The following is a 16,497-nucleotide window of genomic DNA, read 5'->3' on the forward strand; positions in this document are numbered from 1 at the left end:
TTGGAAGCTTGATCTGGTTCTTGCACAAGATCAACTGACAGTTTTAACCAAGAAGGATCAGCATTGTCCTTCAAAACATTGTTTCAATGTCCTACTTATCAAACAACAAGCAGCTATTTTGACAGTCTCAGTTTGTGGAGGCCTGTCACGAAAACTGAAGCCAGTGGAACACAAAGGACCTTCAGGGTGAACAGAGGAATGATATACCTGCAGCGCTTTCACCAGTGCTCCATTTCTGCCAGCTTCTCCCACCAGAACGACCCTTGTCTGCACTTTCGGCAGCATATCTAAGAGAGAGGAAGAGTGACAGGCTGTGTAAGTGCAAGCAGATAAAAGGCTAGGATAGCTGGGTTAGGCAGAAGAAGAGAGGATGACAATGCTACCGTGAAAAGTGTACCGTAGGGGAACACGGACTGACTGTGGGTTGATAGAAAGACTGACTGATGGTACCTCGTGACCAACAACAACTGACAGGACTGACTGGTGCTTTCGACAATTTTCTTATTTAATACTTTATCTATCCCACGGCAGGAGGAGTGACTCTGGTCCCCATTTTCTGTACCCTATCACTACTACTCTATTCAGAATAATTGTAATATTAAATGACCATTTAAATTGGGATGATTTGTCTGAATTAATTTAGTCGGCATCACACTCTAGCAACAACAAGTGCCTTAGATTTTGTGTTATTTATCTACTTTATGTTTCATTTGTATTTTGTGGCATTCATGTGGACGGCAAAGTAAAAATTTCATTGTACAGGGAAACACGTTTCCTAACTGTGCATATGACAAAATAAACACTTTGAACCTTGTATTTTTCTTTTCTCATTTTACTTCTGTAAGGTTATCAACATGTTTTGATTCTGCTTCATGCTACTGAAGAAAGCTTCAATAAACAAGGCAAAAGTCGAAGAAACTGAGTTATTCCTGCATCCCCTGTGGTTGACTTATGCCTTTTTCAAGTTTGGGCAGTGTTTGAAGTAAAAACCCCAGAAAACTTGACAAGCTGCCTCTATCCTCAGGGATGCCACCCACCCCCAGCATGGACTGTTCACACCTCTATACTCAGGCCGGAGGTTTGGAAGTGTGAAATGCAGGACTTCTAGCCTGAAAAACATTTTCTTTCCAACTGCTATCAGACTAATAAACAGCTGACAGGGGTTTACAATCAGGAATTACTTCATGTAATTGCACCTGTACTGTTTACATGCTCAGCTGCACATGCACAGCTACACATACATAATTGCACACCCACTGCTGACTATTGCACATACAGCTCCAATGCAGCATACATTATCTCTTATTGTGTTCTAATTATATTTTTATATACTTATTATATTTCTTTTCACTCGCTGTTTAAAGTGCCTTTAGATTTTGTGCTACTGTTTATCTACTTTAAATCTGATGTGTTGTTTGGCATTCAGTGTGGATGGCAAAATAAGAATTTCATTGTTCAGGGAAACACGTTTCCATACTGTGTCATGATTCCGTCACGTCAGCTTCCGTTCTCGTGCATTGATTTTGACATTACTTCCTGTTTCTGTTTCACCTTAATTTTGGACTTTTTACTTTAAACTGCACTCATTGTTTACACCTATTTTCACCCCAATATAAACAGCTTTCCCCCACTGGAAAGCTGCCAGATGGTTCTCTCACCCATGCCAGGCTTTCCGGCATTTTTCTTTGTGCCTGTATTTCCTGTTTTGACCCCGGACTTTTTTTTGACCATTGTGTTCTGCCTTGCCCTCCTGATTCAGACTGCTTTCTGTGTATAGATTATTGGACTTCCCTCTCTGACCTCTCGTTTGTGGATTCCTCGGCTGTTTAAGTTTGCTGGCTCTGACCCTGGACTGTATTTTCAACCTGATTGTGTGTTTTGTGTTTTACGTAGTTCTCTGTATGGTTTTGTTGTCCTTGCTCTTATTAAAGAGACAGTTTTTCACTTATCCTTGTCTGGCTCTATAACTGAGTTCACCCTTGCTATTATCGGCAGCTTCACTGCGCCAATTCCTGACGGTACAATCTGGCCACTTTGAACTCAGCCAGCGAGGAATACACACATTCTAGCCATATACCGGTATCCCGGTATTTTAGGGACAGTTGTTACGCCATGCGTCAGCTCAAAACACCTGTCCGCACCTCTGGTCTGCCAGAGCCACGAACTCACAGTGCTCCCACACCCCCATCAGAGCAGGGGCAGTTTTTCTCACAGCCGCAGCCCATCCCTGCTCTGAGGAGACCCCCCTGACTCCAGCTGAAGCACTTGCAATCAGACAAAGCTGAAAGCCCAAATAGCAGATCCACTCTCCCTGCACTGAAGTCTTTTGCCTGGCCCAGTATCAACCTCCAACCTGCAAGCAGTTCTGTTTCCCAGTGGGTCGGCCAGGCCACCGACCCCATCCCTGTCCCGAGTCCTGCGTCCTCAGTTCATTTGGGTGCTTTTTTTCTGTCCCCTGGCCCACAGGACCAGCTCCAGCCGCAGGACCACAAACCCTCGCACTTTGAGGGAACCCAGTTGGCCATCTGTCCTGGGGGTCCAGGGAGAGGGAGAATCAGAAGGAAGTCACCAACTCGGGCCACAGTTCCTGTTCCTGCCCCTGTTCCTGTTTCTGTACCCAGTGTCCAGCTGCTGCAGCCCTCGTCTCAGCCAGCAACCTGGCAGCTACATCCCTCGCCTCAGCCAGCACCGCTGCAGCTCCAGCCCCAGCAGTCCAAGCCACCGCTGCAGCATCAGTCAGATCTTCAGCCTGCCTCCATGCCACAAACACACTCTGTTCCCCGAGGCCGTAGACATCGAAGGCAACCTACACTGCCTGTTCCGGCATCCCAGACCCCTGAGGTTGACTTCCCTTTGGGATGGGGAGGTCCTTGGTGTGCTGACGAGAGTGTCCCCGCTGAAGCTTCCTGCCTTTAGTGCACTGACAGAAGTGTCCCCACCAAGGTTGCCTCCGCCATGTGCATCACGGAGAACCCCCCTCAGGAGGTCCCAGTGCCAGCTCCCTGGCAGCGGCCGCCTCCACAGCCCCAGCCTGGTCTCCCGCAGTTGCAGCAGCCCAAGTCAGGTTCGCAGCAGCTACCTCCAGCTGAGCCTGTTCTTGTTCTTGTTCTCCAGTGGGTTGGCCAGACAACCGACACTGCCTCAGACTTTGTTCCTGTTTCTGAGAGAGTCGGCCGGACTGCCGACGCCGTCTCAGACTTTGTTCCTGTCCCTGTTCCTGTTCCCGAGCGGGTCAGCCGGCATGCCAGCGCTGCCTTTGAGCCTGTTCCTGTTCCCGTCCCTGAGGGGTTCGACAATGTCAACACTGCCCTTGTTCCTGTTCCTCTGTGGGTTGACAGCCTCAACGCCACCTCTGCCCTTCCTCCTGAGGGGTGCACCGACGATGACATTGACGCTGCACCTGTTCCTGGTGCCCGGTGGGTCGACAGCTGCGACGCCACCTCAGTCCTTCTTCCAGAGGGCTTCGCCAACGATGACGGTGATGCCACCCCACTTCTCCTGGTTCCACAGGGGTTCACCAGCAGTGACGGCACCCCCCTTCTCCCAGCTCCTGAGGGGTTTGCTGACAGTGACGGCACCCCCATTCTACCTGTTCTTGAGCGGGTCAGCTGGTGCGCCGATGCCCCCACTGAGCCTGTTTCTGATCTAGAGTGGGTTGGCCGGCGTGCCGACACACCTCCAAGCCTGGTCCTGTTCCCATGGGGGCTGGGGTCACCTAGGCTGCGGTCCAGTCTGGATTGTCGCTGGTCCTGCCGCTAAGGGGACTCTCCTGAGTGGCCGTCTGGTGTGTCCTGTGGTCATCCTCCCGAACGGCCTCTCAGCGCTGCAGCCAGAAAAAATTTTAAATTCCTTCACCGAACATACAAAGCCCTTCATGACAAGGCTCCATCATTTCTTAAAGACTTCATAGCACCTTATCATCCCAACAGAGCACTTTGCTTTCAGAGTGCAGGTCTGCTTGTGGTTCCTAGAGTCTACAGGAGTAGATTGGGACACCGATGCCATCTCTGACTGTGTTCCCAAGCAGTTCAGATGGGATGCTCACGCTGGCTCTGGTCCTGTTCCTGTTCCCGAGTGGGTCAGCGATGGTGCGGATGGTCATTCAAGGTCATCCTCCTGTGCAACCCCTCCAGTGCCTTGCTTGCCTCCCAGACCATCCTCCGGAGTGGCCTCTCCAGTCTTCTGTCGGATCTCTAGGTTATTTTTTCGAGCGGCCTTCACAGCTCCTTGTCCAGTCCCAAAGTTGTCATGCCAAGAGGAATTCATCCTTCTGCTCAGCATCAAGGCTGTCCTCCTGAACCACCTCCTCTTCTCCTTGCCTGGTGCCTAGGTTGTCCTCCCGAGTGACCTCAGCTTCCTGCTTGGTTCCATGGTCATCCTCCCAAACAGCCTCATCCTCCTGCTCAGCATCGAGGCCGTCCTCCTGAACAGCCTCCTCTGCTCCTCACTTGGCTCCTGGTGTCGAGGTTGCCCATACAACCTCCTTGGCTTCCTGGCTGGCCCAGAGGTCATCCGCTAGAACGGCCTGCCCACTCTCCTACCCGGTCCCAAGGACGTCTGACTGACCTGCACCTCTGGCTTCTTGCTTGGTTCTGCGGATGCCCGCCCAAACAGATTCATCAGCTTTCTGCCTGGTCCCAAGGTTGTCCACCCGAGGGCCCTCCATGTCCTGTCTGGTCCCAAGTTCAGCCTCCAGGGAATTCTTCAAGAGTCACAGCAGTCAGGTCCAAGCACAGTTTTGCAAATATTCTCTTTGACCAAACACCATATGCAGCCCTGCCAGAGCAAACTGCAAACTGTTTAGATTTTAATGGTTATAAAGGTCATGAAGTGGTCATCATTAGGGTCAAGTTAAGTACATTTCTGCCCTTAAATATCACTGTGGTCAAACATTGAGCAATAGTTACAACTGAAACTGTCATATTTGGTTTTATCACTTCCCCAGTCCAAGTACAATGGACAGACCTTTAGAGTCCACAATCAGCTCTTCGCCAGTTGTTTTCTAGGTTTCATTGTTGGAGCTTAATGAGGGGTACCTGAGACTGAACCATGAACCACAGTGTCTTCCACTGACTGCCCTGTAATGAGTGCTACAAGGACTTGTGGGTAAATCATGGGTCCCAGCTGCACTCTGAGATTAACTGCAGAACAAGCAAGTTTTTGTTTCTAACTGATTCTCCAGGGTGATGAACACACTGGTTTGACTGTCCTCTGGTGCATGCTTAAACATCATTTTTTATCCAGCTTGTAACAAATTTAATGGGAAATTTATATCAGCACCATTTTAGTGTATTGGCTATTGCTATGCAGTTATTCTATGCAGTTATTTGTGTGCTTGTGACACTAGACGGTTTACTGTCAGCATGTTGTTGAGATAAACATGCCTTTGTGGGAATGCTAAACCAGATAACTTGTATCCAGTTTTGCATCTGCTTTAGCATCTGTTTCCTGCATTTGTATGCGTGTGTATAAGAAGAGATGTAGCCCTCCATACTAGGAGCCTATCTCTTCAGATTGTTACTCTTAGCACTGTGTACGGAGACCGCCCCTTCCCTGCAGGGAATAAATGTGCAACAACTTTCAGAATTGGTATCAAGACTTTATTCTACACTCACCAAGCTTTAATAAGATCATTTTTGCCACAGCACAAGGCACACATGCTGGTGATAGCAACACAGTGAGTGTACTATTCTTTTAGACAGTTCACTTCACCTATTTATTTGTTTTTACCAGCTCCTGGTTTAGAATGTTTTTCAGGCAGCTAGAGTTAATTATTTTAGAGGCTAAAGATAAAATCAAAGTTGAGATGGTCATCCCCTGGCTGAGCAAATGAAACTTTTAACACTTAAAGAACAGCCATTTGGTTCCCTCTGACATTTCAGGGCATAGACCAGTGTAGACATGTATACATTTCAAGTAACCTGCCTTTTGTGGCTACTTATCCTCACTTAAAAAATAATTTAATGTACCACAAAAGTGAAAGTAATAAACAACAAAAGATAAATTTTCTTAAAGTGGTATGTACAATAGCCTCATAACACTGCTCAATTAGATGATTGTTTCCTTCTGCAGTTGCATAATAATGCATGTCTTGTAAAACCAAAGCAGGAGGTGGTTGGATTTGCACAAAAACTATTTGGTAGAATATGCGTGTTTCTGATTTATGAACAACCCTCATTACCCACTCCATCACTGCATCTCCATCATCTCCATCAGTAAATGATGCTGAGACGTAGGCTGTGAAAATCATGATTCATCAAGATTCAAAGCTGTACCAGGTTGGTTTCTATATATAAACACACCAAGTAGATCAGCCTGCAACACAAGGTAGGGTAACAGAAAAATATTCCATCTTTCCAAACCCACATAATCTCATTTACTTGACCTATGTTGTTTATGAGGTATGTACACATCATCTCTTTATGGGTAGCATTGGTGGTCCACCACTCTGTCCAGACTGAAATGTTTCAGCAAATTTTCGATGGATTGTCATGAAACTGTGTTGAGACATTCATGGCCCCCTGACAGCAAATCCTAATGACTTGGGTGATCGCCCAGGTTTTGTCTTGTGCCACCATAAGGGTAATATTTTTGGTTTTGAGTTATATGATGGTAACTACAGGCATTCCCAGTAGCCACAAGATGAATCTTTAAAATGTTGCTGATTCCTAGCATCAGCTTAAAATTTGTCCAGCAATTTATGCAACACTTACCACTCAAGACTACAAATCTAATGCATATTGATCACATTTTAGTATGCTAACACAATAATCTATCATGGTTAAGGTAGTAAACATTATGTGCTAAACACTAACATTGTTGTTAGTGTGTAGCATGTAGTTAGTGTGCAGTGTAGCAGGGTTTCCAACTCAGAGGGCACCACCCAAAAACTGCAGGGTCATTAAACAAAAAGGTTTAACCTAGCTCAAATGTTGCTGGATTGCAATTTGGTATCATGTGGAAAAAGTACCCTGGTAGCCAATAAACACATGCAAGTGCATAATGTGTTCAGCTGTGTTTTGCCCTTTTGGTGACCACAGACAACAATTCTGTACACAGCCAGGCGTTACATTATTAAGGAAAGAATACATCATGAGCAGATGGACTCGGGGCTGGCTTTAGTTCTGTCCAATCATTGCAGCTTCTTTCATCCCCTTTAAAGAGCAGGATGGGAACCTCACTGATTGATGTCACTGGTGTCAGGACATGGAAATATATGCAAGAAAAGATTCTTTCCCTGTATCTTCTTCTCCTGCCAGTTATGTTCTCTATTCTGAAACTGGCAAAATGGTTTATTATAGTGGCACCCAACATGAATATTCACCCAGTAGTCTGCTAATATCACTGACCAGCTTTTATGCACGGAAGATTTAAACTCTCTGGTCCTGTAAACACATCACAGTTTTGAATGTAATAGAATAAAATCATCTTGTAACATGTTTGTGGAGAAACTGACCATGGTCCACCAGAGTTCACAGCCAGTGGATGTGTCACCCACTTTATCTCCACCTACAGCTGCTTTCAGAGTTGATCAAATTACCATAAAATGCAAAACCAGACACAAGGTATGTCTGTGTGAAACTTGTTTATTTGAAGAAACTGTCACTTAACAGTGACAGCAGCCACACTGAGGTCGGACTGACTTTTGTTATGGCCGCATGCCACACAAGGTGGTGTGACAGAGGAAGCAGACTCAGATGGCTGATTTCAACATAAACAGTGTTTAATAGTACGGTACAGATTAGAATGGTGATAACGTGTCAAAACACATATAAATGTCCAGAATAGGTGTAGAGGGTATAGGTGTTGATCTTAGGCAGAGATGATGAAGGATGTAGCAGGGTCGAGCTGTGGAGCAGGAGGGTCACTCACTGGCTGGTCAAGGTAGAGATGGTTGAGGCAGAAGAACAGGCAGGAGAACACGATGAGCAGGTAAAAAACAGGATAGGAGAGCACCGACCTGGTAGAGGGATGCTAGTCCGAGGGGTAACGATGGGTGTTGGTCAGAGGATGACAACTCCGTGTGGAGGCTAATAATTCAAAAGGGGAGCTGACGTCTGGAATAGGCAAGGAGAAGGCTAAGAGAATAAAGGACGCAAACTTGAACTGAATGTACATAAAGACAGTAACAGGGAGGAACGGCACTAGTCATCTGCATGGGAACAAACAACGAACTGGCAGTGAGCTGGTTGGAAGGCAGGGTCGATATGGGAGGCGGGCAATTGCAGGATAGACAACAGGTGGTGATGATAAGGATAGCTGGCAGGTGTATGGAGGTGAGAGAGGGCAGGCAAAACAGGGCGACCCTGACAACTTTACCTGCTGTGTAACAGGGTTAATGGAGATGTCTGCAGGGTGTTTATTTGTTGAGCCCAATAAGATGCTTTCATGTGTTCATTCATTCATTCATTTTCTACCGCTTAGTCCCTGAATGGGGTCACGGGCACGGGCACGGGGGGGGGGGGGGGGGCAAGGAAGCCGGAGTACCCAGAGAGAACCCACGCAAGCACGGGGAGAACATGCAAACTCCACATGGCCCAAACCCGGAACCTTCTCGCTGTGAGACAACGGTGCTAACCACTGTGCCACCGTGCTGCCCTGCTTTCATGTGTTATTATGTGTAATTTTTTAACATGGATTTGGATTCCCAAACACCGACTGCTACTCACCTCTGGCTGCATCCTGTAAGGCCAAATGCTGCCAACACTGTCTGTGTCAAGACTCGGTTCCGTTTGCTTCCTGTCGTGCTTTTATTTTGACGTTACTTCCTGTTTTTGTTTCACCACAGTTCCGGTCTTTTTACTTTGATCATTACTCACATTAATTTAACCTGTTTCTGATTACCCGCACCTGTGTCCACCAGCATAAAGGCAGCGTTTCCTCAATAGAACGCTGCCAGATTGTTCTAGACTCCAGCTCTGACTCTCTAGTTTCTGACCCTGGATTTCTGTTTTTGACCACCGTGTATTGCCTTGCCCTTCTAACTCGGACTGCTTCTCTGTATATCGGCTTATCGAACTTCCCTTTTGGACAACGCATTTTGGATTCCTTGGATGTATGTGTTTGCTGGTTCTGACCCTGGACTGTATTATCGACCTGTAAGTGCGTTTCGTATTTAACCCATGTGTTGTATCATTTTTTGTTCATTGTCAATGCTCTTATTAAAGAGATGGTGTTTCTTTACTTATTCTCGTCTGGCTATTTAATTGAGTTTACCCACGACATTATCAGCAGATTCACGCTCCAATCCTGACAGTCTGACCATATTTATATCTATAGCCACATACTGAGAACTAGTTTATCTTATTTAAAAATTATGTTCATGGTACACAAATTATTTAGTGAATTCCAGCAGATCAGTTGTGTATTTAAAGGTTAATTTTAATTTGGTGTGGCCATTACAATACATTTGGGTACCCAAACCGACGCACTTGTCAAGAAAATTGTAAATGCACCTTGAAATGTGATGCGGTGGTCGTAGCTGGTGTTACTACCATTATTTGGGGCCAAAACAAGCACCAGAATTGCACTACAGTGCCTAATCAGCATACGCACGGCCTCAACTGTGCCTCTCCTCCCACCTCAGTGTAAGTACAGTGTAAGTATGGTACAAGGGTTATTAGACCAGCAGAATACTGGCCTGAAATCTGCACAATGTTTGTGAAATATTGGCATATAAGATCCCAATATTTTAAGCCTGTTAGAAGTTAAAAGCAAGTAAATTTAAATTTAAGCCCTGATCACATGAATGGTAAATAAACCTTGCTTATATTTTCTGAGTTTCTGGTGGAAGAAAAATCTGAAAATTAATGGAAAATAAAACACATTTCATTTTCATGGTGTTTCCTTATTGATCTGAAAACCAGAGGGGACCGCTGCTGGAAGTTGTTCCAAAGCCGGAATAAATTAATCAGAACTTGATGTTGCTTCTTGGCTCCTGAGGAGCAGCCAGTGCTATAATCAAAACAGAGCTCAGAGGGGTGCAGTGTGTTTCCACTGGGTCATCAGGAACAAATCAGCAGCTCAACTTATTCCACCACTTACTCCAACAGACTTTCCTAATTGGGTGATGATGCAGGAAGTTGATAAAACACTTTGGAATGGCCAATTAACCTATGCATTATCAGCCCCTAAACATTATGTGTATAGTATATACATCTAATGTGCATTAGTAAGTAGGTCTGTAGTAAACATAATATTGCATGGATTGTTATCAGCATGAAGAGGAAACATTTATATTGACAGGTTCTGACAATATATGTTCATAATGAACTCATCAAAACTGGTCATTGTCAGTCAGTGTCACTGTTTTTCATTTGTTTTGCTCCAATATGCACCCCCAGCAACAAAGCATGATTAACATCTTTAAAGTTGTGTTTAGGGAACCCAAAGTACTTAAAATTAGGGAAATATTGTGCTCTAATTAAATATTGAAAAGGCCAACTGTCAGGTTTGTTCAGCTGCACCTGCCTCTCTCACTTCCCTCTTTGTTTTTCGGTCCCTGATCACGTCACCTGGAGAGAGGGATGTCTGGGCATCTTTGCTTAGACTGATGCCCCCGCGACCCGGTTCCGGATAAGCGGAGGAAAATAGATGGATGGATGGATTACGTCACCTTGCACACCTGCCACTCGTTTTTTTAATTGACACCAGCTGTTTTCACTGTCCTTCACCTTATTTATACCCAATTCACTTTCCACTCCCTTGTCAGTTCGTCGTTGCTTTCATGCCAACAACCCGCGCCACTTTGTTTCTCTTGCCTTTGTGTTTTTCTCGTGTCACTAGTTTTTTGCATTCTGGATTTTATATCTGCTTTTCCCCCAGCTCCTTGCTACACCTCTCCTGCTCCTCCTCACCACCACAACCACGGATTACCATCTCCGGACCATTACTCCACTCTACCCTTCCAGCCTCCACCAGCCAGGTCGGTACACAGTCATCAGATCCCATCTACCACCCACCGGCCAGACCAGGAGTGACGCTAGCGTCTGTAGCTCAGCCTATCTCATCATATCCATCCATCATCTGTTCTTCTCTGCTAGCTGTTCAGCACCCAGTTCTCCATTTCCTAGTTGTTTTCTTATCATGTCACTTATACAGTGGTGTGAAAAAGTGTTTGCCCCCTTACTGATTTCTTATCTTTTTGCATGTTTGTCACACTGTAATGTTTCAGATCGTCAAACAAATGTATATATTAGTCAAAGATAACACAAGTAAACACATCATGCAGTTTTTAAATGAAGGTTTTTATTATTAAGGGAAAACAAAATCCAAAACTATATAGCCCTGTGTGAACAAGTGTTTGCCCCCTAAACCTAATAACTGGTTGGGCCACCCTTAGCAGCAACAACTGCAATCAAGCGTTTTCGATAACTTGCCATGAGTCTTTTACAGCGCTGTGGAGGAATTTTGGCCCACTCATCTTTGCAGAATTGTTGTAAGTCAGCCACATTGGAGGGTTTTCGGGCATGAACTGCCTTTTTAAGGTCATGCCACAGCATCTCAATTGGATTCAGGTCAGGACTTTGACTAGGCCACTCCAAAGTCTTCATTTTGTTTTTCTTCAGCCATTCAGAAGTGGACTTGCTGGTGTGCTTTGGATCATTGTCCTGCTGCAGAACCCAAGTTCGCTTCACCAACAGTGACTTGGGTATGACAAATTAATTTTTTCAGTATTTTACCAAAATCACATTGGTTATCTAACCGTAGTGGAGTTCAGCTTTTTGGAAAATACATGTTTTTTTACTCTTTCACTTTCAGAAAGTGACAAGAGAAGACTACTATCAGTCTCATGTCTGTGTAAGTTCAGAGCTACAGCCTGGACATAGTTAGCTTGGCTTAGTATAAATACTGGAAGCAGAGACAAATAGTTAATTTTACTTATCTTCTGCTGAGGCCGAAAACCTGCCTGCCTTGCAGACTTGACCTGACTCAACCCATCTGGTATCCTGACAACATTTTACCTTGTGTGATGCGAGTCCTGTAAATAGTCTTGTATTGTATAAGCTGTAAGTTTATATTGGTAGTCATGGAAAAGATATTACAAATCTCGGTCCAGAAGTCAGGGCTGGGGGGGGGATAAATCCGTTTCCCATTTAGTCATTGGGAATGTTATTGTTCCATCTGCATTTGACATTAGTTTATAAAGTTTAGATATTATCTTCTTTGAGTTTGTAAATTTCATTATCTCCTCAGCTAGCATGGAAGGCTGCAGGGGCTTGTTGATTATCTTTAATTCAATTATAGATTTTAACTGTTGGTACTGGAGAAATTCTCCTCTTCCAACTCTGTACTTCTGGACTAGTGTATTAAATGATATAAACTGGTTGTTTTCAAATAGATGATGAAGGTGAGTTATTCCTTTGTGTTGGAAAGTAGATGGGATTATTATTAACTGGAAAGTCAGGGTTATGCCAAATTGGATTGTATCTACATGGTGTTAATGATGATTTAGTGGTTTTGTTTGCTTTCCACCAGGCTGTCAGAGTTGCAGAGACTGTGATGTTTTTGAAATAGTTCATTTACTTAATTGAGTATGGTAGGAAGGCAAGGTCTGTAACTGAAGTATTTCTGCATTGATTTTGTTCTAGTTCTATCCACGAGCTATTACAACTATCCTTCTGAATCCACTTAACTAAATATTGTAATTGATTTGCTAGGAAATAATACTCAATATTTGGTGCTTCTAGGCCACCTTGTGATTTATTCTTCTGGAGTGTTGACAGGGAAACTTTGGGTTTTTTATTATTCCAGTAAAATTGTGAAGTTAGAGAATCAAGTGATTTGAACCATTTATCTGTTGGTGTTGTGGGATGCATTGAAAACAGCAGTGACGTGCGGTGAGGTTGACAGCTGGTGAGGCACTGACTCTTTTACAGTCAGATTTACAAATACAAATGAACCGTTAACAAATTGTCTGTTAACAGACAATGCATTATGTTTATCTCATATCAGCATTCTTCACACAAACCCAGACCCATATTTAATTTGAGGTTAAAATTTATTCCAATTGAGCTTATTTCTAACTAGAAATAATAAAAGTTTATGGTCTTACCTTTACTTGTACACGAAATCCATTTGTCAGCTGGTATGTATTACAAACCCTTTTACCGTTCGAATCCAATATTAAACCAAATGTTCTCAATAAAGAAGATCCTTCTGGACAAAAATGTCCAGACTGTCAAAAATGTTTTGATTGAAAGTCCAGATTTGCGAATTTTCTCAGCCTGGAAATGTAATCTTCCATTTTGATAAGGCGGATTGTAAAGGAAATATAAACAAGCACGAAAAAGATTGTAGGTAGCGCAAGAATCTGTGGGCTTACTAGCGCCCTCGCCTTGAGGCAGGCGTACTGTTTGCCTCACCGAATAACTTTTTAACTGGGTTTTATGGTTAATCTGCGAGCCTAAACACGTTACAGAACTACATTTTATACATTATCCAGATTATGGCAAGGCAGAGCATATAATCAGAGTGTTTGAAAGCATTTTATTTGCGATATATAGAGGGACAGCGACACACTATTTGCATCGCATACAGTTTGTGAGGATTACACGATCCACCGAGAGGCACAGCAAAGTGCTGCCTCATCGCGCATCTCCTCCATGTATTTGAACAGGACATATGGAAATTCTGGTATTCTTTATTGAAAAAAAATCCTTCAACATCAGATTCGAATGGCAAAAGGGGCTACAACACACACCAGCTGACAAATATTAACATTTATTATATTTTATGGTTAACTTTTTTATATTTTCAAGATTGACAGGGGAGGCTCTGCCTCACCTGCCTCCCCTGACCGCACGTCACTGGAAAACAGGTAGTTAATTTGTAGTAAAGTTTTCATTTTGACTGTAGCAATTCAGCCAATGTGTGACAGTGGGAGGTTGGACCAGCGTTTGAAGTCATCTATCTTTTTTAGCAGAAGGGTGTAGTTAAGGTTCAAAAGTTCTGACAGCCTAGCGGAAATACAGATGCCTAAATATTTAATGTTGCCAGTGTGAAGTGGTAGGGACAGTCTTGGGCTGCCAGGCATCTTCAGAGAGTGGCAATATGGTGGATTTATTCCAGTTTATTGTGTAGTTAGAGATCCTGGAGAATGCATTAATAATGGAGAAAGTTTCTCGTAGTGAATTGTAGGGGTCCTATAGATATAGTAGTAAATCATCCGCATAGAGACTAATTTTATGTTGTGATCTAGCATCTTGTATTCCTTTGATGCTATTATTCTGTCAAATTGCTGCTGCTAGAGGTTCAATGAAGATGGCGAATAGAGATGGTGAGAGTGGGCATCCTTGTCTAGTTCCCCGGTGGAGTATGAAACTTTGCGAGGTTATACCATTTGTGGTTATTGTAGCTCTTGGTAATGTATATAGTGTTTTAATCCAGTGGATGAAAGACTCTCCAAAACCAAACCTTCGTAGTGTGCTGAATAGAAATGACCAGTTAACTTTGTTGAATGCTTTTTCTGCATCTAAAGATACAATTATGGTGTTAGTTTGTTCTTGTTGTTACGCACTGTCTGTTGTTCTTGTTGAACCTGTAGCAGCAGCAATATGACAGGTTGATTAAGTTAAAGAGTTTATGGGTGTTGTCCGAAGCGTGCCTACTTTTAATGAAGCCTGTTTGGTCTGGGTGGATTATTGCTGGGGTAACTGTCTCTATTCTAGTGGCTAGTGCTTTGGTGATAATTTTTAGATCTGTGTTTTAATAAGTGACAGAGGACGGTAACTGGTGGGTTGGGTCTTTATTGGGTTTCAGGAGGAGTGTCATGGCAGCCATATTCATACTGTATGTGTCAGGACTGTAGAGGTAGTTTTAATTTCTGTGGTAACTCTAAGAAATAGCAGTGATAAAATCTGCCAGAAGTGTTTATAAAATTCAGCAGGGAATTCGCCAGGTCCTGGTGATTTATTATTTGGCATGGATTTCAGTGCTTTGTGGAATTCTTCCAGAGTGATGGGGGCATCTAGGGTATCGGTTTGTTCTCTTGATGGTGTTGGTAATTTTATATTGTTTAGGAAATTACCTATTTCAGATGGGTTTGGTTCGTGATCAGAGGAGTATAGTTTGCTATAAAATGCCTTAAATACGTTGTTGATATCCTGTGGATTATTAACAGTTTTGCCTGTAGAGTCAACTATAGATGTGGCGATTGCCTTTTCTTTTTTACATTGTAGTTGATTTACCAAATATTTACCTATTCTGTTACTATATTGAAACTGCTTGTATTTGAGTTGTTGGATTAGGAATTGTGTTTTTTTTGTGTATAATACGTTTGAGGTGGGTCAATTCATTCTGTATTTGTTCAGTAGGGTTATTTGAATATGATTCTGTCAGTTGTTTTTATTTTTAGTTCTAAATTGTCTTCCAATTCTTGTTGTTTTTTCTTGTATGAGGAGTATGATATTATTTTTCCTCTAATTACTGCTTTTCCTGTTTCCCATAGTAGAGAGGGTGAGGTTCCTGGAGAGTCATTCATCTCCAGAAACAATGCCCACTCTTTTTTTAATATAACTGTCAAAATCCACATCTTAAAGAAATTATGTGTTAAAGTACCATCTTTTAAAGGGTTTAATAGGGATTTGAGTATTTAATTTGAGCGAGATTGGAGCGTGGTCACTAATTATGATTGAATGAATAGTGATTTCTGTTGCATATTGGGTGGAGGAGTTGGATCGATCATTTCTAGGGTGTATAACAGTGTAAGTCTCCATCAATAATGTTTGTAAAGTTGTGCAGTAAAGAGAAAAAAATATGGAAAAAAGATGGGTCATCATTATTAGAGCCGTAAATGTTGGCAAGTGTGTATGTTGTGTGGTTAATCAAAACATTAACAATGATAAATCTACCTTCTGGGTCAATGGTGGATGTGTTATGGACCAGTGAGATATTTTTATTAATTAGAGTTGAGACACCTCACAGCCTGCTATTGTATGTTGATGAGAATAGTTTGTTAAATTGTTTTAAATGTGAGGTTTTGTGATTCAGCATTTGTTAGGTGAGTTTCCTGTAAGAGGTCAAGGTCAAGGTCAAAGTGTTTGTCATATGCACAGTTAGGAAATGTGTTTTTCTGTACAATGAAATTCTTACTTTGCCGTCCACATGAATGCCACAAAATACAAATGAAATATAAAGTAGATAAATAAATAACAAAATATAAGGCACTTTTAAGCTGCAAATGCAGCAATATAATAAAAAAATATAGAAGAATATAATAGAGAATGTATGCTGCATGGGAGCAGCATGTGCAGCAGTCAACAGTCAATGTGTAATTATGCATGTGCAAACTGAGAATGTAAACAGTACATGACCTATTTCCTGGAAATAAACTCCTCAGCTGTTTAGGAGTCTGATGGCAGAAGGAAAGAGTTTTTCAGTCTAGTGGTCCTACATTTCACACTTCTGAACTTCTGGCAGGAGTTTAGGAAGGCGAACAGTCCGTGCTGGGGTGGGTGGGATCTTTGAGGATGGAGGCAGCTTTAATAAGCACCCTGG

General features: G+C 43.1%; 1 protein-coding gene across 1 annotated transcript in view; it reads left to right on the top strand.

The window, feature by feature from the left end:
- Positions 1 to 7,890: 7,890 nt before the first annotated feature.
- LOC109966579 (uncharacterized) overlaps positions 7,891 to 16,497 on the top strand; it is a 16,525-nt gene continuing 7,918 nt past the window's right edge. The window contains exons 1-2 of the mRNA XM_020611515.1: positions 7,891 to 7,932; positions 10,712 to 10,924. Coding sequence (XP_020467171.1) covers positions 7,891 to 7,932; positions 10,712 to 10,924 — 255 coding nt within the window. The remainder of the gene's footprint in view (positions 7,933 to 10,711; positions 10,925 to 16,497) is intronic.

This window comes from Monopterus albus, unplaced genomic scaffold, assembly GCF_001952655.1.
Source record: "Monopterus albus unplaced genomic scaffold, M_albus_1.0 scaffold114.1, whole genome shotgun sequence".
Taxonomy (NCBI): Eukaryota; Metazoa; Chordata; class Actinopteri; order Synbranchiformes; family Synbranchidae; genus Monopterus; species Monopterus albus.